The sequence below is a fragment of the Hemitrygon akajei genome, chromosome 7 (genome assembly GCF_048418815.1).
Source record: "Hemitrygon akajei chromosome 7, sHemAka1.3, whole genome shotgun sequence".
Taxonomy (NCBI): Eukaryota; Metazoa; Chordata; class Chondrichthyes; order Myliobatiformes; family Dasyatidae; genus Hemitrygon; species Hemitrygon akajei.
The window spans coordinates 147,162,397-147,189,868 of record NC_133130.1 but is presented as its reverse complement, the minus strand read 5'-3'; the positions used below and the strand labels follow the sequence as shown (position 1 = coordinate 147,189,868).

The 27,472-nt window shown below is 40.7% G+C and overlaps 1 protein-coding gene across 2 annotated transcripts in view; it reads right to left on the bottom strand.

The window, feature by feature from the left end:
• Window positions 1-27,472, bottom strand: part of abca2 (ATP-binding cassette, sub-family A (ABC1), member 2) — a 519,276-nt gene that overhangs the window by 99,254 nt on the left and 392,550 nt on the right. The window contains exons 28-33 of one of the 2 annotated variants that reach the window (XM_073052214.1): window positions 25,245-25,460; window positions 25,026-25,128; window positions 23,900-24,225; window positions 13,969-14,182; window positions 11,863-11,968; window positions 6,944-7,055 (exon numbers count right to left, since the gene is read on the bottom strand). In XM_073052214.1, the coding sequence (XP_072908315.1) occupies window positions 6,944-7,055; window positions 11,863-11,968; window positions 13,969-14,182; window positions 23,900-24,225; window positions 25,026-25,128; window positions 25,245-25,460 (1,077 nt within the window). The remainder of the gene's footprint in view (window positions 1-6,943; window positions 7,056-11,862; window positions 11,969-13,968; window positions 14,183-23,899; window positions 24,226-25,025; window positions 25,129-25,244; window positions 25,461-27,472) is intronic. The other variant, XM_073052215.1, reaches the window with a different exon arrangement.

Genomic DNA, 27,472 nt, shown 5'->3' with positions numbered 1-27,472 from the left:
ACAGTACACTGACAGTTCTACTTACTACAAATTATTATAAATTACTATGATTGCACATTTAGATGGAGATGTAATGTAAAGATTTTTACTCCTCATGTGAAGGATGTAAGAAATGGTCAATTCAATTTTTTCAATTATGTATTACATTGTACTGCTGCTGCAAAAACAAATTTAATGATATACATCAGTGATACTAAACCTGATTCTGCAATTTAAAAAAGGAGGTAAAGAGGAATAGTGCAATAATGTTCATGAGTTCATCTTTTGATTTTAATGATCAATAGGCTTTTTAGATTACATGAAACAATGTTGCTTACTGCAGTGTCTATGGTTGTGGATTTCACCCGTAGTCATTTTGAATGGGAATACTTAATGATTCCCCTGGGAGCCACACGCAAGAAGTCGCCACTCTTCAATATTATTTCAGAAGTCCCCTGCCCAGAGTTCATTCTAAGACTGCTGTTTCCAGAACTTCTCACATGCGCTCTTCCACGTAAAGCAGGGGGAGGTCATCTTTGACCTTGTTTCATCTGATATAGGGTCAGGGGTCAATACTGGAGATTACGGAGCGGCATTACGGTGTGTTGGTGTTACAGAGGAAGGGCTGGGAGCTGGTACTGCAGAATACAGGAGAAAACTGCTAGGTGCTGGATCAGCGGATCACAGCTTATGTCTGAGGATTGGAGTTCTGTTGGCAACGGATATGGATAAGGTGGGGATGATAATGTTGGTGCAGTGCAGCTTTGAGAGGGACAACGCAAATGAAGCTATGGAGACACAAGAGACTGCAATTGTCTCATCTGGATCAACACTAAAGACCCTGGAGGATTTCAGCAAATTAAGTGTCTGTGGAGAGAAATGGTGAACAGCACAGATGAGGGATCTTGACCCAAATGTCGATGGTCTATTTCCCCTCCACAGCTGCTGCCAGACCTGCTGAGTTTCTCCAGTGTCATACTTGCTGATCTAAATGAGGCTGAGGCTGATCTGACAGGTAGACCCTATTGTTCTAGGAATGTCCATAATGTGGAACAATATGTTCCAAGATCCCCCGCAAAGAGTGTTGCACCCGAAAAAGATACCATCATGTTCACACCAAATGGGGATAGGCTGGACGCAAGAGACATGTATGGCTAGATTGCAACATGGCTCAGAAATTGCCTGCAGAATTTCAATTTGGGAAAATAAAATTTTCAGATGCATAACTCTGAAAGGAACAGTGTAAAGTAAATGTCTAACGATCTTTCACTTATCCTGATTCAACCATCTTAATTTGAAAAGCTGCAAATGTTGGTGGATAGTCTTCCTGTGAAAATGATTATAAGATATTTTTGCAATAAAGATGTGGCATATGTTGTATACACTCATTGGGTATGGTTTACCCTCTAATCCATTAGGCAATATTACATGAAACTGACTGTAAATGGAACATGCCAGTAATCTGGTAAAAGAGCAGAATCCGATGCTGTTCACTTAGTGTGAAATGCTTTATATTTTATTACCAGGAGATGGTGGTGTTTCATGATTATTATTTTCCCTCCCGCCCCAAAAACTCTTCCAATCTGTATAAGAATCTGCTTATAACAGAGTTCAGTGAGACACAAATCTAGACATTGATCACAGAGGTCTGGACAAGGTCTGACCTAAAAAAAAAGCTGCAAGGTGCAAAGTTATCACAGAAAATCACAATGGGTCTGATTGAAATGATGCAGAACAGTTGTACCTATCTATTACAATTCTTATTTTCAGAAGTTGAAAAATGTCATAAGGTATCATTAGGATGCGATGGTGCTAAAAAATTGCATTGCTTTTTTTTTTCTTTTTCCCCTAACTACACAGAATAAGGAGCATATATGTAACATCTGCATCTACAGTGATACACATGGATCTAGTCTTCTAATCAAAGAAAGAATGTACTTGTAACAGGAGTGTGTGAAGGAGATTCACCAGAATAATTCCCAAGTGTTTTTTTTTTGGGGGGGGGGGGAGGGTTGGATTTATCTTCATAAGAGGAAGGCTTAAGGGATTATCCTCCTAAAAGACCACAATCTTATTGCGATTTGGAGGCCTGAGTGCCTCAGTGACACGGAGAGCGATGTTGGCTGGAGTCAGGACTTTATGCTTTGGCTTTTGGCAGTGTCACCCATACCAAACAGGTCAAAAGCCAGACTAAAAGAGGTCTACTGGTCCTCCAGGCTTGGGGGTTCAGCTCAGGGCTAACAGCACTGACATGCAAAACAAAATTGCAACGGAAACAGCAATGAAGAATCCTTCTACATACAAGTGGTCAAGGACACACAGATGAAGTACCTTCATTGCTGCCCTAAACATCAGCAGGCATAACGGGCAGTAAATAAGTTAGATAAGGGGATTGTGCTTGCACGCTCAATGAGAAAAATGAGAGGTAATCTCAATGAAAATGGACAAAATTATTATTTTTTTAAAAAATTGGGGATTGATACAGAATCACAATCCGAATCCGGTTTATTATTGCTAATATATACCAAGAAATTTGTTATTTTGTGCCTGCAGTACACTGCAAGACATTAATAAAAACTTTACCTTAAATTACAATAGAAGTAATAAATAAACAGTATGAAAGAGGAAGAGCGGAGCAGAAGAGGTCAGAAAAGATTCATACCATGTAGAAACAGGCCCTTCATCCAAGACATCACGTTAACACCAACTTGCACTAATCCCATTTTACTCTCCCCATATTCTCTTCAACTCCTCTCAAAATTTAACCACTCATGCACAAACTAGGGGCAATTTACAGTGGCCAATAACCAACCAAGTTGCACATCTTGGGGTACAGGAGGAAACCAGAGAAATCCCACATGGTCATGGGAAAAATGACATACAGTCAACACTGGAGGTCAACAATGAACCCTGCTCACTGGAGCAGTGACTGTACTTTCCCTGCTTCTCCTGGCTTGAGTGTCCAGAATCATTGGTCACAGTCTGAAAATGAACTGTTGGCAGCTCAGGACTGAGACAAGAATAACTTTCTTTAACAGAGGTCAGTGAATCTTTGGAATTCATGACTATTATGTTTTGTAACTCCAAAACATAAAATCTAATTGAACGGAAAACAACAGAGATGGGAATGTAAATCTAACTTTGTTTTTACTTTAAGTGAGAAACACATGTGTGATGTGGTGGCATGATGATGTATACCATTTATGTACTTTTACACATAATCTGCACTGCATTACAAAGAATCCTTAATCAAACAATATATTTACAATATCACTCAAATATTATTGACATATTAAATACACACTCCTCCCTGCTTAGCTATGAACTCCAACTCAATATAGAATGCATCTCAATTTTACTTATATATGTAAAATACAACTCCTACATAGACATCCACAGCATAGTAAATTTTAAATTGTCCCATTCAGGCCTAAAGAATTAATCACTATGGAAGCTTTCTTTTTCTTATAGGATAACATCTTTTCTGATGCAGGAGATCAATCTATTTGGCAGATGAGGCGAGTGGATGTGATACAATCTCAGGTTCTGCAGTCACCTCCATGTTGGGTTTAGAGTTCACTTTAGATCTGCAGGAAGTGGCTCTGACAACTCTGTCCACCTTTCTTCTCTAACAATTGACTCTGCCCTCCTCAAATGATCTATGTGTCATCTTCAGGTGCTATCAGATGCAATTTCAACTGTGTAGGAGAGTGGCTTAAGTTCTGTCCTTAATCTTTTTGAGTACCCACTTTAGATCATCTCTGTAGTATCTCACCGGGGCTGCTTGTCCAGGACTGAAACATCAAACCTCTTTGTTTGAGGAGCCTTCAATTTATCTCAGCTGTTTTTCCTGAATACTCCTTCTGAGATTGGGTTTGAGTCTAATGGAGTCGTCAGCATAAAGCATGGAGTCTAATTCCATTTTAATTAATTTGCCATTCACCTGGTATCAGCTGTATTCCTTTCCTGTTGTTACTTTTCACATTGTAAATCTCAAGGCTACCCAGTGCTGTGTGACTCTCTACATTATCACAGATTGGTACTCTTTCTGAAACTGTAACTTGACTTTTTATCTTTTTCACTTCCCTATGCAGTCCATTTATTTTTGTCTGCCAGACATGCTTACTGTGTATGTCCTACATTGTTTTATTTTCTGCAAGTTTCATCTTTTAATCTACATTGATCTAGTTTATATGTGCCCCTGCCACATTAAACACAATTTGTTCAGCCATTCCAGTTTCTGTTTAGACATTGCAATTTTGTTCAAGCTCACTGTCATTCTCCAGTGCAACTCAATTCAGTCTTTGGCTGCTGTCTCCATTCACATAATGATTTCATCTTATCTTTTAAATATAAGTTGTGCTTCAGTTAGGAGCCATTTTTGAACATTTTCTTGTAAGATTCCACAAATTAAACAAACAATCTCCCAGTGCATCATTGAGCTCATTACTGAACTGACAATGCTCAACCAATCTCTTCAATTCAACCACATACGTTGAAATGGACTCCCCTCCTTTTATATTCTAATCATGAAACCTAAAGTGTTTTGTAATCAACAGCAGTTTCAATTCTCAGTACTCCTGCATTACCTTCATGAGATCAGCAAAGCTCCTTTCAGATGGTTTGATTGGAGCAGCTAAGTTTCTTCATAAACTGTATGCCTTTAAACCCAGTGCACTCAGCAAAATTTCTCACATCTCACTGGCTATTTTATTTGCTTCAAAATACTGTTCAATTAACTCAGTATACATCACTCAGTTATCTCTTATGCAATGAATGCATCTATCTTTCCGATATAGGCAGCCATTTCTGTTTTTTAAAAAAATTTGATTATTATCACCTGGTACTCACTGTTCACAGACACATGAATTTGTCCATTTTTTTTGCCTATTTTGCCTAAAAAGACTAGAATGTCCTTTTCCAAAGAAGCACATGCAGCAGTTCTTTTTTGTTGACTATTTCTCAGTGCTTTTTTTAAAAACTTGAATATCTCACTGGCTTCAACAGGAAGATTGTTGCTTCAAATTCATTTAAAACTTCCTCATTGCCACTATTATGTTTTGTAACTCTCAAACTTAAAAACTAATTGAAAGGAAAACAAGGGAGCCAGCATTGCGACTCCAACTTTGTTATCACTTGTTAAGTGAATCAAAGATTAAGGATTAATGCAGGAAACAGGTGCTGAAGTAAAAGATTAGTGATGATTTTATTAAATAGTTGAACAGGTGTGAGAATGAAGTGTTCCACACTCCTGTTTCTATTTCTTATGTTCTTACAACTTCTGACCTGTAATCAACTTATGTTTGAAATGAGAATGTCATATTTCTCTGATTAATGTAATTACTAATGGTGTTGAAAAGGTAATGAAATTAGAATAAACATCAATCACTCTAAACCACTAAGATATTCTGCACAACTTTATTGTACGCTATATTCCAGATCACTTTCACCCCACATTCTATAGACTATGAACTAACAGCAATAATGTTTCTTGAGCTAACATCTATAGTACAAATTTAGTTTCAGTGGAGAGAAGAGTTTTCATATGTATCAACGTGTAATATCAGAGGGAATTCAGGGCATTTAAGTCTGAAGCTCAAATGCCTCAATCCTAAAATATCCAGGAAAGAAACTGTATCCAAGAAAGAAATGAAATGAATATGTTCAAAGATCTCATGAGAACAGACCTCTCATTCTGCTCATTATTATGTAGAATGACTAGGGTGCTCTACATCACAAAATCTGACTCCTATACAAGAGTGCACAGCGAGAGGTCTACTTTCTAAGGAGGAGCTGACCTCAAATATATAACAAAAGTAAATCCAGACTGCAGTTTAGATTCTGATAGCTGGATGATATCAAGTTTTAAAGGGATCATTTATGAAGATAGGTTACATTTGCTTTTTCTTGTGTATCCTCAGATGAACAGGATGCTCCCATCAAGGTGTTTGAAATTATAAACAAAAATGACTGGGTAACTACAAAGAGAATTTCCAGACAGAAACTCAGTAACCTTGAAATGAGGTCTTAGCTACTCAGGAGATACTTTCAAGACTAATGTTAATATGTTCTTTTTTCCATGGGTGTAAGGTGATACAGGTGAAAGGTGAGTATGTAAATGGGGTTGAAATATAATTGAGTAATTATAAAACTAAATGCAGATTGAGGGATGAACAGCTTTGTCCCACCATGGTTTCAGCAAACCCAGTGCAGCTTCATTCAAACTCACATTCCTGTAAGATGCCAACATCTTACAATAAATTTTGCGATTGGTCAGGTCTGACAAAATGCAGTCCTACCATATTCAGTACTGCAGAATTTGATTATTATAGTAATAATTACACTATATCTAATTTAATTAGTTCAGCGCTAGTACCAAATAACAAGAAACATTAGAATGTTAGCATGCAAGTATTAGAGGGGTTTGGCAACCCTTTTAGGTGGAGAATTCCAAAGGTTCACTACTTTCTCACAGAGTCATACAGAGATTCAACATGGAAGCAAGCCCTTTGGCCCAGTAAACACATACTTTCCACAATGCACCCATTTTGCATAATATTCTACCCTAATCAATTTATTCTTCCCACATAGCAATCAAATTCCGCTCTGCCGCCCACCCCTGCTCCCAATTCTGGTAGTCACGTGTACTTTATGGATATTCTGCAGTGGCCAACTAATATACTGACCTGAATGTTTTTGGGATGTCGGTGGAAATCAGAGCACCCAAAGGTTGACAGAGAATGTACAAACATCACCAACAGTACCATGAGCCAGGATTGAACTCTTGTCACTGAAGAAATGAGGGAGTCCTCAAATTTCAATTCATCTCAGTCCTGAATCCCCAGCTCCTTATTCTGAGACTAACTTTCAGTTCTAGATATGTCAGCTAGAAGTCAGAGTCTTGCTGCTGACTTCAGATAAACATTATTGAAAATGCTGTACAAAAGAGATTCTTGGGCCTTACCGTATGCTGCAGGGTTGCCCTTGCTCTTGGGTAGGTTAGCTCGCAGAATGGCATTGTTCAGAGTATTCAGGTAGGTGGGCATGCTGTGATAACCTTTGTTGTTGTAAAATGCCTGCAGGAATAAAAAAAACATTGTTAGCATTAGGCAAGGGTTCACCTTTGTACTTACTTTAAAGTCAAATGATAATTGGCTTGAATTTTCTTTTGAAAACAGGAGTGTTAGTCTCTTGACAGTGGGTAATGAATTGTTAGGAGGGTGAAATCGTCCCTAAGGTCAGACATTTGCTACCGTTTGCAGGTAAATCAAAGTTCTTTTAGACACCATTGAAGGAAACATACTGGCCAATAAACCAGTGCCCATCTTGCAAACCTCATCTCAGCTAAGAACGTCCACTGGCAACTATCTCAACCCTGAAGCCTTTCACTCCACACCAAATGACACTTGTCAAATTCCCTTCAACATTTAAACCACAGCAAGCAGCATATTAGTTTTAGTTGATAGCTTGTTTCCAATTAAGTCTGAGAGTGACGAGATTGCTCCTTTATCCAAGTTTATGTCCACAGACTGCAATACTAATAGCTGTAAGTCCAAAATAAGAGCTCTGTTATGACACATAGGTCAAATGCTTAAATCACAAAGGTATAGGAGCCACAGACTGTGTGCTGGCAAAATGAGATTAGCATAGATATGTACATGATGGCTGGCATACAAGTGATGGGCCAAATGGTTTGTTTTTATGCTGTGTGGCTCTACAACATTGAAAAAATGGAACAGTGTTGCTCTGTCATCTCCACTTGAATGACCACGTTCTCCAAAAACATACCCCGAAACTATTTGGTCCCTCGCACTACTGCCAGCCCAACATTCCACTCGGCGTCCTGGTTATTTGGGGAAGTCATTGCCATGACACGTGGACAGAGGCAAAGCCTTGCAGGTATCACCTGCACTCTTGTCAGTATATGGTGGCATCAGGTTCTGTTGAAGGGCTAACAGCTATCACTCCCTTTTCACATCAATGGCATGGTAGTGGAAACTGTGAGCAGTTTCAAACTTCTGAGAGGGTACATCTCACACAATCCATCACAGTTCCAGAACACATCCTCCACAGTCAAGAAAGCTCACCAACACTTCTACTTTCTGAGGAAGCTGAACCATGCACATCTATACTCATGACCTTCTCCTAACATGCTGCATTACTGGGTGGTATGTAAACTGCATTGCGGCAGATGGCTCTAGTATGGGTCAACGCATCACGAGCACCTGCCTACCCACCATCAAGGACATGTACAGAAAAAGGCCATTAATAGAAGATCCCACCCACCCTGCTTCCACTCCCTTCAGAGATGAGGCTATGCAGTATCCGCACCAAGAGCACTAAACTCGAAAACAGTTACTTCTCCTTAGCCATCAGGCCAATCAACACATCCACCTATTAAGCCACCACTACATTCACATTAGCCACTCCTTTCCACAATCCCTCAGCACCCTCTTCCCCTTACCTCCACGCACTGCTGCTCGATGCTGACACTCTAAAACACATACCTACATGGACATGTTCACTGTCCTACTGTGTTTTCACATGCCCTGCTGCTACCCCGCAGACTTTCTCTTGTCACTTTATCATTTCCTTTCAGTCACCTTAGACAGATACCTTTGCACAATGTTACTTTGTGTACAGCACATACAGGCTATGTATATAATTTTATGTACATATGGCCACACTCAAACCATTACTTGTACATAGTGTTTTATAAGATTGCTTTTATATTTACATATATATTGTTTTTTATTGTATTCTTTATGCTTTTTGTGTTTTTTTGTATATTCTATCAGATCTAGAGTAACAGTCATTTCATTCTCCTTTATATTTAAGTATTGAATAATTACAATAAATAATCTTGAATCTTAAAGTGTCACCAATTGCCCCTCAACCTGCACGTCAGATAAACTTTTTTATTTTATGAGCTATTTCCACACTGACTGAGCAAAGAGCTGGCAGTAGTTGGAGTTGGTTACCTTTCTTTGCAGGGCATCAAACATTTAATCTTTCAATAAAAAGGTGTTTGTCTCCCACCAGTACAAATCTCCAGAGTCACTTTGCACAGATCAGTTGTTTCTGGCCGATTAGTTTTGGTTAAAATTAGATCCAATAAATATTCAGACAAGATTTTGCTGTCATTTGCATCCAAGGGCATAAATGACAACATAACACAGGTGATAAATGAAAGCTTCCCTTGTTAAAATGATGCAAAACCAACCAGACGTTGGGCTACAAAATGATCATACAGATTCTGTGCCCATTTACTCCCTATAAAAGATTTTCTGATATTTATGATGGAGTATCTCCCATTAACTCCTGAACATGAATGAGATTTGAATGATGAATTTCATCTATGGTGCAACTTGTTCCATTATCCAGTAGATTATTCCCACCCCATTCATTTGCTAGGCTTTAAATGCATAATGCTGACAGTTTATTTATTCCAATAAAAGGCAACATCTGGTTTGTTTACATTTGACTTGATCATTTAGCAATATTGTGACATTTCTAACTTGGTTCAATCACATTAACAGCAATACAACAAAGCCACTTTCACAGGAAGCTGTGTGTCGTATTTAAAATTGTCTTATAATTTGGTGCAAATAAATTTTAAAGTGCTAAATTGGGGAGCTGCAGCCTCAGAACACAACATTGGAAAACATCAAGTTCGATGACTAACATATAAATAAGAAGAAGGGTCTTGGTCCAAAATGTCAACCGTTTATTCATTTCCATAGATGCTGTCCGACTTGTGGAGTTCTCCAGCATTCTGAGCATTTATATTAATAAAATTCTGGTTCTACTGAAAGTCAGTCATTTTCTAGTGGAGATATGGGCATGGGGTTTATAGCATGATTTATTAATACTTATTGTTAAAAACAGATTTGCTTCATATTCTGATCTGGTTTAATTGGATCTACACTTACAGTGCAACAGTGGGTGCATCATAGGGTAAATGCACTCAGTCTTTTTCCCAGGGTTAAGGAATCAACAATTAGAGGGCATAGGTTTATGTCTTTATGTATTTTTTACGATCACAAGACATAGTTATTAAGAACATCAAGTATTGTAGATCTATCTCATTAGTGAATGGTGAGTGTTAATTCAACTTGAACTTGAATAGTCTGCAGGTAAAAGGGGGGAGAGATATAACAGGAATCTGAAGGACAAATATTTCACCCAGAAAATGGTGCATATATGGAAAGGGCAGCCAGAGAAAGTGGTTGAGGTGGGTGCATTAATATTTAAAAGGCACTTGGACAGGTACATTGATAGGAAAAGTCAAACGAAGGGAAGAGGGACTAGCTTAGATTGGCATTTAGATTGGATGGATTATTTAGGCTGCAAGTCTTGTATCCATGCAATATGACTCTGGCCCTTTCCTCAAAGGAAAAGGTGAATATGTTGTTTTATCATGAAAAGCATTAGTGCTCTAAAGCACTTTCCTTCCTTTTGCCTGAACTTCTTCTGGCTTTAAGACTTGACACACATTATTGAGTATCTTCATCATTGCTTGATTTCTACATGTTCCTACTACTTCCTTCAACTAAATATTTCCAATGATATTATTGCCACCACTACCTAGTGTTTACATTGCAAGACAATGTGCTTCCTGGTATCTTCCAACAGAAAAGAGGCAACAGGAGTTAGCAACCCTAAAAGGGGCAAGTTAACTCTTCAAAATCTGTCATAGCTTTAGGAGAAGGGAATTAAGCCCTCTCTTCTGGCCTCCCCAACCACTGAATTCTCTCGACCCCACTGAAACCTCAAAGTTCCCCTCCCTTCAATCATCAACTGCCTTTGCACTCCTTTGTTACAGTGTCGTATAGCGAAAAAGGAGCATGGATACAGGCACTTTGCTCCAACCAGTCCATCCCGGCACAGTGTCCAGCCAGCAAGGGCCTATTTCCTGCACTCAGCCCACATCCTTCTAAGCATCACAACTCCAAGAATCTATCCAAGTGCTTTTTAAATGATGTTATTGTACCTACCTCCACCACCCTCTGACAACTCGTTCCATATACCCACCATCCCCTCTATGTGGAAAAAAAGTTGCCTCTTTTAAATATTTCCCCTCTCATCTATGTCCCCTAACTTTGGATTCCCCAACCCCTGGGAAAATACTGTAACCATCTATCTTATCTATGCTTTTCATAATTTTAAACATTTCTATAACGTTGGCCCCTCATTCTCTGAACAGCTCCTTCTGCCTTCTCCTACTAAATCCTTGTCCATATCAAGCGACGAATGTGGCCAGGGGTTGGACATGGAATCACATTTGGAAGAATTCCTCAGGTTAGGATCAGCAGAGATTGCACATCACTAAAGTTGTAAGGAAGCTGAATACAAGATCTCATTTTCACTTTCCCTTTTAAAATTAAGATCAGAATATACAAGGATGACAGGAAGACCTAATGTTGCCAGTCTGGTACCATCTTTCACACAGCCGAGGAAATCTATTTCAGTTGAGAGCTTTTCCACTGCATTTGAAGTACATCAGCTATAGCACAGATTAGGTGGCAAGTGGCACAACCATAGGAGCAGCTGCCTTACCTCTCCAGTGACTCAGGTTCAATCCTGACCACTGGTAACCTGTGAAATTTGCATGCTGTCCTTATGAGCATATAGATTCCCTCTAACTGTTCCATTTTCCTTATTACACATCAGTATAAATTGTTCCTAATTTGTAGACGAGTGGGAGAATCTGGGGGTGGGGGGAGTTTATGGTAACGTGATGGAAATAAAATAGGATTACAACAGAATTACTGCCAATGAATGCATGATAGTCAGCATGGATGCATTGGGCCAAAGGATGTACGACTGAAAGCAGCATCTTAACATCTGTTAATAACCAGAGAAAAACATCTTTTTCCCCACCTGTGCAGTTCTTCTCACTGCAATTTTCCGCACCATCGGAGCTGCCTTTGTACTGAATGATGCTGGGATAGATTTAAGAACATTCCCAAATGTCAATGCTCCATATCTGGAAATAAAAACATTCAAATTAAGTAAAAACTATTTGTCATTCTCTAAATGTGCACGAGTTATATCTGGCTTATACACGTAAAAACTGTCAGGGCACGTTATTGATCTGCAGGAGTTAACCAGTCTCAGTTTTTATTGTAAATGAAAATTCGGTAGCAAAAATATTGATTTATTTACAACACATCTTAATTCATTGGTGGAATGTTTCAAACCTCACTCTCATTCCTCTATCATTATATCATACCAAGACTTGCACTGCATAGTTAACTGCAACTCTAGCCAAGCTCTTCCAATGCAGTTCAAACACAGGCATCTAACCATCACTTTGGAAATGCTCCCTGACTCAATGATTTCCTCCAGCAACTTTTTTTTGCTCTAGATTCCAGAATCTGCAGTGCCGCCTTGTGTCTTCAGTGTATAACAAACACTGAACTTTCTTTGCTATTGTTTCAAATCAAACCATCAAATGTTTGGGAAAACAATTTTACCAGAGAGTGGAGATATATTTTCCATTTTGGATCATTAAGTCAAACATTTGTGGATGAACTGCAAGGTCGATATTCATTCCACAAACCTGGACTGTATCCCCATTGATGTGGGAAACTAAGGAGATTCTGATCATTGTGCTTGAATTAGTAAAAGGGTTTGAAAGAACTGGCCATGATAAAACTAAGTAAATTGATAAGATGAATCATGGACAAATGGATCAACATTAGGATCAGGTATTCAGGAGGAAGACTTGGTTGTGGAAATCCAAAACTTCATTCCAGGGCTGTAGTGGGTACTAGGAAACCATTTCAACAGCTGAAGATTCCATGATGATGCAGTGACCCAGCAGTGTATCCTCCAAACCAGTGTGTACCCAACTTATTCAGATGCAGAATTTATCTGAACTGAGATATCTCCTCATAACACAAATGAGGCAGAGGAATGCTTAAAATAAGGAGCTAAAGATGGCACCAGAGGGCGACTTCTTCAATTTCACCAGCAAAACAGTTTAAATTCTTTTCTCTAATGTCTCTTCTTTCCTTTTCAAGGTGGCTTGGGTCTTATCAGACAGAGTCCATGATCTACAGCTGCCCTCAAACTGATGTTCTTCACGGCAGTAGGCTCCCGCACTCGAGGATCACCGAGTGTCCTAGCATTTTCAGTATCTCCACATGCAGCCCGGAAGACTTGCACCTTTGGGGTGCGGCCTTGTGTGGCCCTGTGGATGACACAATTGCTTGTTCGCGTCGCCGACTGAAGCACTGTAGCAGAGTGGAACATCGGGACAGCAAACTGCAGCCGTCGAAGGGCTCTTCACTCAAGCATTCGCTCTTCCTCTCGATGGTGACAGAGAGTTTGCTGCCGATTCTCAGATTGAGGGAACTCAAAATAAATAGATGCTGCCAGCTGTAACATTGAAACAGCGAGCTGTTGGCCTTCCCTCTCACTGTGGAAGGAGGGGAGAGGGAGAGGGGGAGACAGATAGAGAGAGCGCGAGCGCCCATAGGACATCAAAATGCTAGAATGAACAGTGGTTTTTGATATATTCTACATCATGGTCTCTTTGGGGGTTTTGCTATTGCTTGCATGGTGGGTGGTGGGGGGAGCTGATGCTTTCTGCTGGATCAAGTGGAGAGGGAAGGGTTGATGTTTTGCGACTGCTTGTGCATGGGAGGGGGAGGCTGGACTCAGGGGTTCTGATGTTTTTCTGTAATTCCTTCTTTGGGCTTTTCTTCTATTTGACGGATATCTGTGAAGAGTAAGAATTTCAGGTTGCAAACTGTACACATTCTCTGGCACTAAATGGAACCATCTGGCACCAAGGATAATTATTCACCTCATTTGAATAGTTCTGAACCAAATAAAGGAAAGGATCATGTTTCCTTTGTTATCAGACCAGTTTCTACAGGACGCAAGCTGTCTAGTTCACAGTTGCTCACTTCAGCATGTAGATCAACAGGGCAGTGTTACAGGAGAAGAGTCAGCATGCACAACAGTAATTCCACAAACCTGTGAAGTCTGAAGCGATCTGAGGTATGCAGAATATACTCTGAAACATTGCGGCCTGTAATATCCACCAGAATATCCCCTGTCACCACTTTCTTCTGTGGTGGGTGACCGCCAACCCCACTTGGACAGGAGAAACCTGTCCCTTGCATCGAGCAGCTGCATCTCACGGGCTCATGGATAGGGTGCGGAATGGAAGGCGATGACGTGAATGTTTCTGGAAAAGAGATCATTGAATAAGATTATCACATGATAGAGCTCTGAGCATCTAAGCTTCAGATTTCAGACAAATAAATAGTCCGGCTCAAAGCTAGGTCACTTTAAGTACCTAAAAGCAGTAACAACAACATTCACTTATTTAATTTCTTTCTTGCAGCATAACGTCACAAGCCCTTGTCACCAGGGAAAATTGGAGACTGAGCTACTTTCAGAAGATTTCTCAGGACTGGTGAACAGAACGGATGCTGGGTCAAGGAGTCAAGCAACCATAGAAAGAAGAGAACGCAGGAGGGGGAGCGCTAGAGGGAGGGGGAGGGGGAGCGCTAGGGGGAGGGGGAGGGGGAGGGAGAGCACGCGCGCACAGGTGAGTGAAAGAGTGAATGAGTGAGGGCAACAGCGAGAGAGAGCAAATGAGCAAAAGAGAGTGTGAGCGACTGAAAGCAAGAGAGAGAGACAATTCTGCATTGTTGAGTGATGGAACGTAAAGTTGAATTTGAGGATACAGTTAGCAGGGAAGAGAAACAAGAGTGACACAAAGGAAAACATTTTAACGCAGTGTGTGTTTAGAATCTGAAATGCACTCTGTTAATGGCAGGTTTCATTGTGCCATTGAAAGATAAATACAAGATAAGGAAAAGATTGCATGGCTACAGAAAAAATCAATCTGTGAACAAACAAGGTGAGCTTGTACATATGGACAGGGTAGGCCAAATGTAACCATATCCTGGGAGGGGAATGCAGAGGTGCAGAGATGGCGCTTTTAAAATGAATCTAAAAACTGACTTGAATCTAAAATAGTGATGAATGTCTGAGAAAACAGAGACTTTTTGTCATTCAATACACATTAAATTTTAAATATATTTGAGTACAATACACTGAGATTGCTTCTCCGTGGTCATTCAGCCTAATTACCTTACAATTAAAATGTACATAATTTTTTCCTGGATATTAAATTTGACACAGCCTTAATGAGAATACTCTTAAATAATATATTAGATCTATCCATTTACATGACAGTTTGCTTTTTAATAGATCTATTGAAATTCTAAGTTTCCCATTTAGAATTAACATTGTTTGAAACCTCTTAATTTCTAACTGTAGGTTCTAGGGGAAGCAGCAAGAGGTGTCAAAGCCACATTAGTTCCTTCTTCACAGGGAACGAGTACTACATACATCCTATTTATATGAAGATGACCGGTAGTTCATTCAATCTCTGAATGGAAAAGGAAAATGCTGCAGATGTTTGAAGAGGCAGAGCAGACTCAATGGGCCGAATGGCCTAATTCTGCTCCTATGTCTTATGGAAATCTGAAATACAACAGGAAATACTGGAAATATCCCGATCAAGCAGCTTCCATGGATAAAGAAAACGATTTAAGCTTTCAAAGTTAAGGTTAATTTGTGCCCACACAAAAATCACTATTGAAGGTTCCTTCAAAAGCACATTGCTGTTTACGAAATATCGTTGAGGCAAACTGGCTGCCTCGGCCTCAGCAGCACAGGACTCCATTACTTAATGGAATTATTTATTATTGTCACACGTACAGAGATACAGTGAAAAGCTTTTGTTTGTATGCCATCCAGATCACTCCATAAGTGCATTGATGTAATAAAAAGAAAAACAGAATGTGCAATATAGTTACACAGTAAGTGCAGGAAAAGTGCAAGGGCCACAATGAGGTAAACTGGGCAATCAAGAGTTAATCTTTTAGTGTATGAGAGATCCGCTCAAGGTCTGATAACAGCAGGACAGAAGCTCTCCTCGAGTCTGGTAAGTACGTGCTCTCAAGCCTTATATATTCTGCGATGGAAAGGAGAAGAGAGAATGATTTGGAGGTGTCTTTGATTTTGTTGGCTACCTTCCCAAGTCACCAGAAAGTATAAGCAAGTTAACAGAAGGGAGACTGGTTTGCATGATGGACTGGGCTGTGTCACAGCTCTTTGCAATCTCTTGCTGTCTTGGAGAAGTAGATGCCATTCAAGCTCTGATGCACCTGGATAGAATGCTTCCCCCTCCCCAGGGAATTACACTTCTCCCTGGTTTTTCATCAAGAGAAAATTGGTGAGAATACTGGGGATGTGGAAAGGGGCCATTTATCCTTCCGGCTCCCCGCCAGCTTCCAATAAGCAATTCCATCTCTCTGAGGGATGTGAGAGAAATCCTAAAGGCACAACACACCTGAGGTCAGGATCAAACCTGGGTATCTGGAGCTGAAAGGGTGAAGCACTGATGTTGTGCATTGCGCTGTCTGAAATACATTTGCTCTAAATTTCTCTCTTTCCTACTAACCTTTTATGGGTATTTAAGTGAAATGCTTTAGATATTTGTCCTAATCTGCGCAGGCTTAGTTGCAGCTCAGTTGTGAATATGAACAGACTGGACTCAATCACCTCAAATTTAACCTACAAAGATGGTTGATGGGCTTGTACGTTTGATTTATTTTGCACAATTGGTCTGTACAGTCCTGATATATTACAAGCATACCTTGTGGATCAAAACTCATCTGTTATTCCAGTCATGCTCCCCGTTATCAGAACGCTGTCAACTGCAGTCATTTTAATAGATCAGTTTCATGTTTTCCTGATCAGCTCAAGTCAGGAGGGAGATATAGGAAAAGGAATTTTTCTTTTCTTTTTGGTGTAGAAACTTTTAATTCAAACCAAGAAGGATAAACATTTTTTTTCCTGATTTTTATAAAGCTTTAGAAAACTGGCACTCAGTAAGAGATTCAGATTAATCTTGAGGTAATTTATTTTGAAGGGTGTTCAATGCAGAGACAGCAGGTGGCAGTGGATACTGGATGTACTGTGAAGAGCATTAGAATGACTTGCAAATAAAGAGCCAAATTTCAAAATTGTCTTAAAATATTTTGGCAACAAATAACCACATTAAAGATAGATTTCCACTCTTATCTTAAACGTAGAACAGTCCCGCAGAGTACTCAAAAAGTTCCACCTGAGGTTTGATGCCAGTTTTCATAAAGAGTGCTTGATATTTCATGTGGCTGCATTTTGACATAGGGAGTAGAAATAAAATAAGTCACACATACAAACACAAAATGGCCTAAGGTGAGCTGTGAGGTTCTTGTATATCTACGTACATTTTTCTCCAGCAATCTGATTCTATACCATAAATGTCAATCTAATCTTTGCTCACAGAATGCAAGGTCAAGGAAATACAAGCAGAGTTCAGACTATTGGTCCCACTCAGAAAGATCTGTACTATAATCAAATAAAACAGAATACACTGGAAAATTCAAAAAGACAAGGAGCATCTGTGCAAAATGAAGGAAAATAAATGCTTTGAGAAAGAAGTAAAACTTCAGATGAAACAAGAGACAAATGGAGAGACAATAGAATGTCGAAGCTGGAATCACTGAAATATCTGAAGCGTGACAATTCTTTTCCTCCCACAGATACTGCTCAGCCTACCAAGTTCCTGAGCAGATTGCTTGTTGCTACAAAAAGTCAAATGCAGGAAGAACTCAGCCAGTCGAGCTGAGTGGAAAGAGAAAAAGTCAACTAGTTTCTCTTTCCACTCAATCTGTGTTCTGCTTGATAAAGCGGAATGTCAACTCAGGATTCAAGTACATTTATTATTAAAGAATGCATAAATTATACAACCATGAGGTTTGCTTGTGCTCACAGGTAGCCACAAGGCAAGAAACCCAAAAGAACCCAATGGAAATAAAGGAAAAAAATTATAAATCATGCAAACAATTGAAGCAGACAATAGCATTTCGACCCAAAATTGAGTCTTCAAACACGATCGTCAGAGCAGGCCCAAAGCCTCAATCATCAGTTCATCATACTAGCAGGGACAGAGCACAACAGCCTGGTCAGACTGCATAGCCTCAGCACCATGGAGATGACCATCGCAGAAAATGCGCAGAATTGACTCTCTTCTCGACCAACACTGTATTTCCAGTCTATCTGGACCAGCATTTAAATTAACAAACCAATGGCACAGCGAAAGGCTCTCACCTCCAATCTGGGCCAGTGTTTAAATTGTCTAAACAGCAAATTGTTCCTAGGACCCAGCTGCAGCAAAAGGCTCTGGGCCTAGACCGTGCCATCCAACGACTTGCTCCGGGTTCTGATTTTGTTGCCTAGCCTGCAGCCGCTCTCAAGCTCTTCAAATGAGCCTGGTGCCCAGAGCAATCTAGCCTTGTACCTGAGCCAGTTGTACAGGCATCACACTTCTTCTGCCCATTTCTTCTCCATGGATGCAGTCCGAGCTGGTGTAATTTCTATCTCTTCTTCAGTTTTCCAGCCTGGGTGAATGCAGCTCCAACAAAAGGCAATCATTATTTCTTCCCTCAGCATCACAATGTTTACAAAGGTACCGTGGGCCAGAAACTCTACAAGGTGCGTTTTCACATCTTCATCTAAAGCTGTGTGAAAGGCAGGTGCCAGCATAGAGCAAAGTCCGAAACGTTGACTATGGTAGAACAGGAGAGTGTAGATAACAGACAGCACTGGGCAATCATCTGTGGATGGGAGATGGTGGAAGGTAAGCATTGGTGAAAACATAGCATTGGGAAGAGGATTTTGGAAGACTACTGGAAACCAGGGAAGGTCAGATCAGATGGAAAATCAGGACAACTGGGGAGAAAAACATGCAGAAAAGGGAGAAAACCCAAGCCACCATGTAAATATTGATAGAACTGTTTAAATTTTTTTTAAAAAACTATGTTTTTCAGGATCTTTATTGGCAGAACCTTAATTTCTTGCTCATCCTTGACTAACTAAAGATGTGTGATGAGTAGCTTTCTTGAACCACTACAGTTGCCCTGGTGGAAGTACTCCCTCCAAGCTGCTGAGCAGGTCGTGTGCTCGAACAATTAGGCCCAGAGATAAAGAAGGAAACATTGACCTATTTCTATGGCAGGATGGTGTGAAACAGAGGAATATGCATGCTGAACTCCTCCCACATTTTTGCTGCCTTTGTCCTAGTAGAGATGGCAGATTTGAGACGTCGCGTCAGAGTAATCTGGATGAATAATCACAGTGCATTTTGGACAGCATACTCCAAGCAGCCATGGCATATTGTTGGTGGAAGGAGAATGGCTTTAAATTGGTTGATGGGATGCCAATTAAGTGGGCTGCTTTGTCTGGGGATACAAGGAGGAGGAAAATCTCCTCAAAGTGCGTATAACTTGAAAAGACCATTGTGGGGTATTAAAATGAAGGCACACAAAGGCTGCTTTGTCTGGATGGGCTCAAGCTCCATCATGTTGTTGGAACTGCCACCCAGTTAAGTGGAGAGAACTACATCACATGAGTGACTTTGCTTGTAGATACTAGAAAGTTTTTGAGATGTCTGGAGGTGAGTCACTCACTGCTCCTGTCATTGGCTCCTCCCAAGACTTTGATGGTGGGAGACTTGATATAAATGATAGATGGTTACACTGCCTCTGAGGACTAAATTGACTTCCAGTGATAAGTTCCCAAGGGGATCAGAAAGGAATCATCAGATGCCCAAAATGCCAATGACTCTTTTCCTCCCACAGATGTTTCTCAACCCACTAAGCTCCTCAGCAGATTGCTTGTTGCTACAAAAAGATTGGTAGGTGGATACATATGTTAAGTCAAGAGTGGTGCAGACAGTGTCCCAAAGCATGAAGGAGATGCTCAATATCAGACGAAACAACAGTTCAGGAAGCAAAAAACAGAAGTAAATGGAGTAACCCACTTAACCTTCAAGTGTGCTCTGAAATCCAGCATGCATTGTGATAGTGATTGTCTCAACCCCTTGTCTATGGCAGTTTCCCTCAGCCCTCAATTCCCTGATCTTTTAAAAAACTTATCTACTTCATCTTTAAATTCTTCTAGCCATCGAGCTTCCACACAACTCTCTGGGTAGAAAATTCCAGATATTCACCCTCTTTGTGAAAAGAAATTCCTACACAGCTCAGTTTTAGCTAACTACCCTTTCGTTGCTCTTCCTTTTCACGCCTTGTGGCGTATCAGGCAGCATTTGTCGTTTCCTTAGCACGTCTGTTTTTTACGAAGTCAAATTGCTAGCTTGACAGTCAACCCAGCACAGATGAAAAGAGTGCAAGGAGATGGCTGGATTTGAACCAGGAACCTTTAGCCTTGAAGTCCGGTGCTGATGCCACTGTACCACCGGATGGATAAACTACCCTCTTATCTAATAACAAAATCTCTCAAGTTCAAGACTCTCCCACTCTAGAAAACCAGTAATTCTATCAAATTTATATATATTATTTGAGATCCATAAACATGCCTGTCTAGGTAGACCCATTGTTTCTGCTTGTTCATGCCCCACTGGCATTTATTTCAAGGGTAATAGAATATAGAAGCAAGGAGATAATGATGAGTCTTTATAAGACACTAGTTAGGCCACACTTGGAGTATTGTCAACAGTTTTAGGCACCATATCTCAGAAAGGATGTGTTGTCATTGGAAAGAGTCCAGAGAGGTTCACGAAAATGACTCCAGGAATAAATGGGTTAACATCTGAGGAGTGCTTGGCAGCTTTGGCCATGTACTCACTAGAATTTAGAAGAATGTGGGGGGGGGGGGTGCAGAATCTCTTTGAAACCTAGCAAATGTTGAAAGGACTGGATGGGGTGGATGTGGAGAGGGTGTTTCATATGGTGGGGGTATCCAGAACGAGAAAATACAGCCTCAGAAATGAGGGGCAACCCTTTAGAACAAAAGAGAGGAGGATATTTTTTTGCCAGAGGGTAGTGAGTCTCTGCCACAGGCTGTGGTAGAGGTCAAGTCCATGGGTATATGGGTATATTTAGAGAGAAAGTTGATAGATTCCTGAATGGTCAGGGCTTCAAAGGATATGGCAGGAAGGCAGGTGTATGGGATTGAGTGGGAACAGGGATCAGCCATGGTAGAATGGCGGAGCAGACTGTGAGCTGAATGGCCTAATTCTATGACTTCTGGTCTAATTACTTTGGAGAGTTTCAGCTGACCTGTTATAATGTTCATGGATATCACAGTGTAAACAATGAGAGACTTGCTAAAGATCACATCACAAAGACAGGGGTCCCAGTTTTACAGGAGCTGAAACATTATTGTTTAATGTGTATAAAGGAAATGCTTCATCAAGCACTGACAACTTGTACACTGCTCCTCTGTTACATTTGGCAAGTAGATTAACAACTGTGTTTGGAAACCATGGACTGTGAAATTAGTCAAAAGGTACAGTACAGGTGTAACACTTGTTCTGCTTACAGGGATAAGTGCCAGGAGGGAGATCGGTGGGAAGTGACGGGGGGGGGGGGGGGGGGGGAGACGAATGGACAAGGGAGTTGCGTAGGGAGCGATCCCTGCGGAAAGCAGAAGGGGGGGGGGAGGGAAAGATGTGCTTGGTAGTGGGATCCCGCTGGAGGTGGCGGAAGTTACGGAGAATTATATGTTGGACCTGGAGGCTGGTGGGGTGGTAGGTGAGGACAAGGGGAACCCTATCCCGAGTGGGGTGGTGGGCGGATGGGGTGAGGGCAGATGTGCGGGAAATGGGAGAGATGCGTTTGAGAGCAGAGTTGATGGTGGAAGAAGGGAAGCCCCTTTGTTTAAAAAAGGTCCCACCGACCTCCCTCCTGGCACTTATCCTTGTAAGCGGAACAAGTGCTACACCTGCCCTTACACTTCCTCCCTCACCACCATTTAGGACCCCAGACAGTCCTTTCAGGTGAGCCGACACTTTACCTGTGAGTCGGCTGGTGTGGTATACTGTGTCCGGTGCTCCCGGTGTGGTCTTTCATATATTGGTGAGACCAGACGCAGACTGGGAGACCGTTTCACTGAACACCTACGCTTGGTCCGCCAGAGAAAGCAGGATCTCCCAGTGGCCACACATTTTAATTCCACGTCCCATTCCCATTCTGATATGTTTATCCATGGTCTCCTCTACTGTCAAAATGAATCCAAACTCAGGTTGGAGGAACAACACCTTATATACTGGCTGGGTAGCCTCCAACCTGATGGCATGAACATTGACCTCTCTAACTTCCGCTAATGCCCCTCCTCCCCTTCTTACCCCATCCCTGACATATTTAGTTGTTTGCCTGTTCTCCATCTCCCTCTGGTGCTCCCCCTCTTTCTTTCTCCCTAGGCCTCCCGTCCCATGATCCTTTCCCTTCTCCAGCTCTGTATCACTTTCGCTAATCACCTTTCCAGCTCTTAGCTTCATCCCACCCCCTCCGGTCTTCTATCATTTCGCATTTCCCCCTCCCCCCCCACTACTTTCAAATCTCTTAGTATCTTTCCCTTCAGTTAGTCCTGACGAAGGGACAGTGCTTCTCCTTATAGATGCTGCCTGGCCTGCTGTGTTCCACCAGCATTTTGTGTGTGAAGGCAGGAGGGAAAATGGATGAGAATGTCATCCCTGTTGCACAAGGTACCTTGTGCACATGAAAGGCTTCGACGAGGAGGAATGGGAGACCCGTTTGTTTGAGATGGATTTTGAGTGACATTCGGAAGGTGATGTGTGCATTCCCACAGACCAAGGGTCCAGTGTGTGAGGGACAGGCAAGTTCAAAGTGAACTCCAACTTAAGTACTCTGTTTGAGAGTAATGAGCCCTTTTTGTTCTTTTTTTTTCTTTCATTTAATAATTCTTTGCTTAAATTAACATTCTTAAATTTACTTCTTTATAATTGTATGCAGTGTATGATCTGCTATTTCTTTCTGGGAGCAGTAAATCATACAGCATTTCCACAAACTGAGGTTCAGGTGGGCGAGACATTCCAACTTCATGGATTTGGCGGGACCAAAGTTGTATTTATCCTAGATGAGCTAAGCCTGAGAACGGTGGGTCTCTCGTCGCGGTATCTAGTGGCTATTAATAAAGGGCTAATGAGCCAGTTTTCCAGAGATGCCTAGTAAAAATGGGTTTCTCTCATCCTGGAAGATATGATGGATATAACGAAAGGGGCATGGGAAGTACTTGGTCACAATGCCCTCTTAGGCTATCATAAGTGTGGTAAGAGTTTATGGGAACACCCGGTCTTGCTCTGCTTCACTTTTACATATTTGTACGTTATTCTTGCCAGGACATAAATAAACCCAGGCCAGGCTTTGGCTTGTCATCTCTCAATAAGAGCAAATCTCTACTTTAACAATTCAGAAATTCTGAATACCTTCCATGTTACAGTGGCAGGCATCTTTGAGCTCCAGAGTCACAGTCATGAATCTTTCCCTAGAATCACTATACATCATTAAGAACCCCCACCACCCAAGACATGCCCTTCTCATTGCTACCTTCAGGGAGAAGGTACAGGAGCCTGAGTCATACATTCAAGAATTCAGGAAAAGCTTCTTCCCCCTCTGCCATCCGATTTCTGAACATACATTGAACCATGAACACTGCCTTACTACTTTGTTATTTTTATTTTTGCACGACTTACTTAATTTACTGTAATTGACATTTTCCTATTATTATGTATGACATTGTGCTGCTGCCGCAAAGACAACTAATTTTACAACATATGCCGGTGATATTAAATCTGATTTTGATTACTTAAAACCATGTTATCTTGTACTCTTTGGTGCTTCCGTTTGGACAAATGCTGGTTTAGAGTGCAGGGAGAGGCTAACAACACCTTAAGAATAACACAATCAAGTAGTTCTTTATGATCTATTTTGATTGTTCCTAAGAATCTGCCCTGAAAATATCAGAAATGACTATACTCCTATGAAATATTGCCTCTAGGAACTCTTCCATGATTACAAACCTTTCATTGTAACAGGTGATGTCAAATTCCACATGTGCATTCCTTCGTCAGTTCCTGTGTCGGGAAAATCTGACGGAGCAGGTGACGGGGGCAAAGGAACAAAATTTGAGAGTGGTAGGCCTTGCGTGAAAGAATCCAGACACATCGAGTCGAAGTACTTGGACGCCAGCATCTTAGTCTCGCTTGTCGATAGATTCAAGGTCTGTACCAACTGGTCTAATGTGCTGTTGTATGGCGTCTTTAGGACGCAGGTCGCTCCAATCCCCGAGGGCAGATAGAAGGTGTTGGTCAATTGTTGGGGGCTGGCATCAGGTGATAACTTTATCCTGGGTTGGAATAAAAACAAGGTTATATTCAAGATAACCTGTTCATTGTGGTTTTAATTCTGTTTTACTACATTATGTATTCTTCCAAACACGATTAGTGAGCGGCAGGAACTCACAAAGTGCTGTTCTCAGGTGCTGGTTAGGATTAATTAATGTGGACTGCAACACCAGAAAGTTTTACTTGGAGATTAGAAACAAAAAGCTATGGTATAATTTACCTACAGTACTCAAAAAAAAGCACAGGTCTTGAAAGACTTGACTGTTAAGTTGTTTTAATCGATCATTCTATTTCATTTAAACTTGTACATGTTATAGAGTTATTGAGTAAAACAGCCTGGAAACAGGCCTATGGTCTAATTCATCCATGCCCACCCATCAACGCTGGTCTCCTTGCCCACACTTGGCCATATCTCTCTAAACATTTCCTATCCATGTAACTATCCAAATGTCTTTTAAATGTTATTGTACCTGCTTCAACCACTTTTCTTGTTCTATATATGCACCGCTCCTTCGTGTGAAGAAGTTACCCCTAAAGTTCTCTTTGAATCATTCACTTCTCATCTTAAACCTATGCTCTCTAGTTTCTGATTCCTTTTCCCTGGAAAAAGTCTGATTGCAATCACCCTGTGTATGCTTTTCATGAGCTTAAACACCTCTGTAAGGTTACCCCTCAATCACTTATGTACCAAAGAATAAAGTCTTAGCTTGTCCTTATAATCCCAACTTATCACTCCAGCTCACAATTTCGTAAAATACGTACTATAATAAATTTTGGCTAAGGCAAGCAGCATTAAAGATACCTGTACTCATTTCTCTCTTCGTCTGCATATGGAATGAAGTTTCCTCGAGGTTGTGTGTAGTTGTGGTACTGGGATGGGGAAAGGATCAGAGGAGGCAAGTCACCTGTAACGATCAAACAAATGGCATAAAAACTCCAGAGGTGATAACACTGAGATGACTCTTCTAAAAATCATGGCAGCAATGCAAGATCTCAAGGCTCACACATCAACAATAAGTACCTATTTCGGGAACTGAGAGTGCCACTGTCATTGCCACACATACAAAGAACGCTGGGAGCAAGATCTGCGAGAAGATACTCTTGGTATTGCGTTTGGCACAATGGTAGCGCTTCACAATCAGCCCGTAGAACTGACACAGCTTCAGCCAAGAACCTTCCAGTTTGGTACTTCCTTGACCCTCCAGAACAACACTCTTCAGGTCTGGTTCTTGTTCTGCTGTAAAGAAAAGGCAACAGGAAATGGGAATCAGCATTTAGGATGTTGTCAATTCATAAAACTTGAGTTCAAGAATTCATTTAATAAATAGGATCATACATCCCCCGTGAGCATGTTAGTCATTCATGAGGATGATGGCTAATCTAGTGTGACCATTGTGTACTTAGACAACCATGGCCTCCAACATATCAAAGATATTCCCTTGGATCTCACCACCCCTCCTCTCACTGCAACTTGAAACATGCTGGTTTTCCTACATCTTACTAATTCTGATGAAAGGTTATTGCCTCAAGATAACTGCATTTCTGTCTCCACAGATGTCAGCTGACCTTCTTAGCATTTCCTAGTTTTATGCTGGTTGAAAATAGTTTTCTAACATTTGAAAATTACTATCATTATAGAAAACTAGTTTTCCATTATCTTCTACCTGGCATTTTCCCATTACAACCCATTTGTCCATCCTCATAACCTTTCTAAGGAGGCACCACTTTTCCATGCAACTTCCCATCAACTGCGTCTGTTTGGTGGCACTTACTGATTAAAGGATTCCTGAGTTTCTGAATTCTGGTATAATTGTCAATGTTTTGAACCAATTTCTATCTTCCCCTTCCTCCTCCAATCTGCCTCTCAATGTCACATTTCTAGACTGGTTGGAGCTTATACAATTAGCATTCATAAAATTTTAAGCTTTCTTTCATCTGAATGATGGCAGAATTTGTACACAGGAGTATTTCAAGATGCACAAATGCATCTTTTGAAACCTTCCCACACAATATCCCAATTGAGGTGTACATTATAGAAACAGGCCCTTCTGCCCACTATGTCTTATGCTGACTATTCTTCCCAAAGACACTAATCCTCTGTCTCATCTTTTCAAGTGCTTATCTAAATGTCCCAAACATAGTGGTCATGTCTGATTCCACCACACCATTTGGCAACAAATTCCAGATTAAAAAAAACTTTCCTCTCAAATCCACTTTAAAACTCCTTCTCATCTTGAAGCTATTGTTGGATCTGTTTATTTTCTGATCCTCAGGGTTCTTCCAGGAGTCAGGAATGACTAGGAGTCTTAATTCAAAGATTTCAATTTATTTCAAAGTACAAGCATACATACAAATACTAAGCAAACTAAATAAAGAGCTGAGAAATGATGCAGAGGTAAATGAACAGCAAAGATAAAAGAATAAAAGGCGTTGACCCTGAAAAATCCATCACCTTTTATAACCCAGATAACAGAAATTCTTTAGATTGAAATGAACTAGTTAATAGGCTACATAATTAACAATTACATCATATGGCTAATGTGCTAATACTGATCCGATGAAAACTGAGAAAGGTGATAAACCGTTAGTTTAGCTGCTATACCACTTTCTGCCAGTGAGTGGGGATGAACCACCGCATACTATGAAAAATACATCAGTTTGTTAAAAAGTACGAATCTTATAAAAAGTATTATTTTTAAAAATGCAGTGGTTTCTAACATTATGTCTTCTTGTGTCTGATAGCCCTACCATGGGACAAAGATTTGGAAAATCTGTGTCAATGTGAAGCTGGTGCCGCGGGATGGAAATACAGCAGGAATGTAGGCTAATGTGCAGATCAAGCTGGCTGTGCAGCTGGAGCAAAGAGCTGGGAATGTGTGTAGTAGAGCAGCCAGAGGCGTAAACTCCGACTGTGGAAAGTTCTGCAGCTGGAATCGGGAGCTGGTGAAAGGAACGGTGCTGGGATTGGGTTTGTGAAGCTGGGTGAGGAATGACAGCAGAGAAAGTGGACAAGGTCATGTGTGCCAGCTGACTGTGGAATCAGGAATCGAATATATATAAAATAAAACAAAGCACTCTTTTCTAAATTTACCAGGGATGTAGGTTCCACATTAAAAGAAACAAAACTGACTCTTAAAGCTTTCTCTGAGTGTTGCAATTCCACAGAAAACTATTTTGTGACTGTTACCTAAACTAAAAAGTGTGAGCTTCAGATTATTACATTCCAAACAAGTGTATTTTTCTACAAAG